At 38.2% G+C, this 3,819-nt stretch overlaps 1 protein-coding gene across 1 annotated transcript; it reads right to left on the bottom strand.

Moving 5' to 3' along the window:
- Nucleotides 1-819: 819 nt before the first annotated feature.
- LOC100639675 (uncharacterized) lies at nucleotides 820-3,202 on the bottom strand. The gene is given in 2 exon segments (XM_011410268.2): nucleotides 820-2,229; nucleotides 2,232-3,202. Coding segments are annotated over 2 exon segments (2,334 nt in total). The 5' UTR covers nucleotides 3,156-3,202.
- Between the last annotated feature and the right edge of the window lie 617 nt (nucleotides 3,203-3,819).

Raw genomic sequence — 3,819 nt, forward strand, 5'->3', positions numbered from 1 at the left:
GATTGCTACAGCACCGAGCATGAGCACGGGTATAAAACTCTGCGTATAAAAGGGGGGTGGGCTGCCCAGTCAATTAAAAATGGCGGGTGGCTTTAGAATGTAATTAAAAATGGGCAGTGAAGAATCACAGAATGCAAGCACCACAGGCATCCACAAGATCTAAAAAGGACTCTTAGAAGAGTACAGACAGTTTTACTAACTCCCTATACCAGCAGAAGACTCAAAAGAGCCATGCATCATGCAGCTTAGGCTAAAACTATAAAATTAAACATGGCTGTCAACAGACCAAAGCTATCTAGCTTGTTCTTAGATAGCAAGGATTGAAAATCTTTTAAATGATAACTAAAGGCACCTTTCTCTTCGGCAGACTCAAACTCGATGTTAAAAGTCATCTTGAATGAGTCCTTGCGGATCGTCCTGAAGCCTCGGCCTGTTTCACTATGACTCGCTATAAACAACGTAACCGTGATTTAGTCAGAAGATAAGAACAAGAAACATGTGGAAATAAGAGGCCAGGCAATTGTAGCCTCTTCCTTTTACTGTTACTATGTAAATCAACTGATGTTATCAAGATCTTTATCATGACTAGCATTAGGGAGAGGACGTTTGCATTTCCGGATATTCGAAAGTACGGGAGAAACGGAAGAGGGCGTAGCTCACTTAACCTTGTAATTGTAATAAAACTTAAGAAAAATATTAAACTAATGATTTTCATACAGAATATAGTGACAAACAATAATTGTGAGCACAGTACTAGTAGTTATGAGTTCAGAAATTGTTACAACTATTATAATTTTTAAAAAATAATCTATTATTGTATTAATCTTTTTGACAAACATCACAAATAAAATCATCAAGAGAGTCAGTTTTAACACAAAGTTCATGATACCAAGTGCCACAAAGTAGACACTCCACCCAATTCACAACAGCATTACCAGTCTTATCATCAGGATGCAAACATAACCCACAAACATCGACTTCAATCTCATCTAATTTTTCAACACACTCCTTCATTTCATCCAAATTTGGTTTCGACAGTGTTTTACGCACATGCTCGGTTTTCCTTTTAGTGGATTTAAAACGAAACTGCTTCTCACAATTTGCATTTGGAGCTGGTCGCTTCTTTACAGGAAATGAAGAATTTCTTGGGTTATTGTTCATTGACCTTATTACCATCAAAGCAGAACTGAGGTGCTTCATTCCAGCTGTAATTGCATCGACATCTTGACAGTTAAGCAACTCTGCTTCTATCTGTTTACACATCTTGACAGCTTTCATTTGAGTCAAATGACTTTCATCACTTAAAGTTGTTTTAAGATATATTTCAAGATTTTCTGTAACACCAGAAGTAGTACATGTAGCTGTATCTGCTGTAAGGCAGCCCTCTGCCAAGTCAGTACTTTCAGTATAATTGACTCCAGAGTCTGACATAATAAAACTGTTGCACTCCTGTTCCTGTACCAACGGATTCCGTCTTATGCTTGAAGTGTCCTCGGCTTTGTTGCCAATGCTGGTACCAAGGCATACAATATGAATGTGCTTACATACTGTTGCATGTAGAATGTAGTCCATACATGTACAAGTAAATGAATGTACACAAACTTTACAAGTTGAACAGCTCAATTTGCATGAGCACTGCAATGCACTGTTTCGTTCTACATTGTAGGTCTTCTGCATGGAAACAGATTCCACTCTCCACAAGTTCCCTTCAGATAAGCACTGGATGTTGACTGATGGTAACGCTTCTTCTGCATTTCTATGTCGCTTCATAATTTCACTCAACCTATGAGTCATCTTTCCCTTTTGAGTTTTGATTATTCTGTCAAAGACTTTGTCACGAGCAATTTTCAACAGAAAATGAATCAGCTTATCAACACGACGGTTTTGCTTTTTCTCCATGTAACATACCTTCAAAACATGGTGAAACGACTCAACAGCCATATTTGTATTCACGACTGACGCAATTCTGTAGCATGGAGCCCACTGTTCAACTCGTTTGATGTATTCATGTTGAAAGTACTCTGAAAAACTTGACAATTCTTCCATAGTGGAGAGCCATGAGACAAATTGCTGAAGCCTCTGGCGAAATGAAGCTTCGTCACCTTCGTTTAGAAGTGCACGCAAACAATGATATACTTCTTCTTGCTTAGCTTTACCAGAAATGTGTCTCTGAATTCCTTTCTTCCAGCTCCTATCGATATGCCAGGCACAGATTAGCTTTTTGTGTGGACTGTGGTGAAAACTCCCTGCCATGCATTGTAGAAATTCTCTGCATCATCACTCATAAAGGTGTTGGTATGAATATCCCCACACCTATCCTTAAGCTTGAGTAAACCTTGTCGTATTGCAGCAGAGTCTTCTCTATTAGAAATGAACCAGCATACAGGAATTCCTTCTCCAAACTCATCTAGTACTAAAATCGTTATTAGGAAGAAGTCATATACATTTGTGCCGTGTGTACTATCCATACACACTGCAGTTGACCCGAATTTAGTTAACATATCCCGTTGAAAAGGTGTTTGAAGCCCAATAATGAAGTCCTCATCAGACAAATCATCAATACTATCTGGTTGCTCTTGCCCTTGCTGTTTATAAATAATTACAGGATTTTCAAACTCTTCTGACTCGCATGTAATCCTCATATTCTCAGCAACAAACAAAGATACACTTGTGTGATCATCAGAATGCAATTTCACACCTTCCAGGTTGTATTGATATTTTATGTTGTGTATATCTTGACGGCAAAGGAGGTGTTTACGAGTAATTACTCCATCCAAAGGCTCATCACGAACAGAATCAAAAATTGTTGAAATGGTAACTCCATCGGCAAGTTTTGCTGCAACTATCTGTCTAGTTGACTCAGGCAAAGGAAGATGTGCTAATAGCAACTCGTGGGTATGATAGTCACATATTTCAACATGCACTTGTCCATCTTGGTACCTTTTTGCCCTTATATAGGCAGGACAGTGTGTATCCAACTTTGAAGATCCTTGAATTTTTAATTGCCGCTTTCCCTTTCCTCTACCAATATACTTGCCAGATCTGTTACAATAATAGTAGTAAGTTACATAGCCTGCTGAACTACGCTCCTTTGGAGAAGAATGTAGGACAAATGAAGATCGTGAACTTGTCTCATATTGTTCTTTCCACTGCATAAACTCAGCTAACGTGGTGAATTGCTGATGAACAAGGTCAATTGCTTTGTTGTAGTGATGGGCGATATATCGATTCTTTATCGATATAAACGATATTTTACGGAATCGATTTGAATCATTATCGAAAATTTTATGCTATTTTCATAGATAATAGAGTACTCTATTATCTATGCTATTTTCATCGATCTATTGACCACGCCCATTTATTAAGGTTAAATAACTAATTTTAATAAGTAGATAATTGCACTGTTGAACTGCAAGAAAGAAGCAACTGAGCAGTTGTTAGCTCAGCCTACTTCAATAGGAAGAGAACCAAGCTCAAGAGTAAGAAAATGATTAGGAAATGATCTTCTCTCATGTCCAGTACAGTTATATCTGTGCTAAAATCATTAGCCACACCCTTGACACACCCCAAAATGAAGGTGTGGTTATCGTATCGTTAATAATCGATATTTCCTGAAAAAGTCCATTATCGATCGTTATCGAAAATTAAGAAAATTGGCCATATCGCCCATCACTACTTTGTTGTGACAAGAATGTAGTCTGGCGCAGCCAGACCCCTTTTTCGGAAGGAGTCTGGAAAACATCCGTTCATTGGCTTGTACCCACGGTCTATATAAGCCGGGACAATCAGATCATGCCACGTATTTTTTTGTCATATTGT

Source organism: Amphimedon queenslandica, unplaced genomic scaffold (genome assembly GCF_000090795.2).
Source record: "Amphimedon queenslandica unplaced genomic scaffold, v1.1 AMPQUscaffold_9521_Cont18412, whole genome shotgun sequence".
Lineage (NCBI taxonomy): Eukaryota > Metazoa > Porifera > Demospongiae > Haplosclerida > Niphatidae > Amphimedon > Amphimedon queenslandica.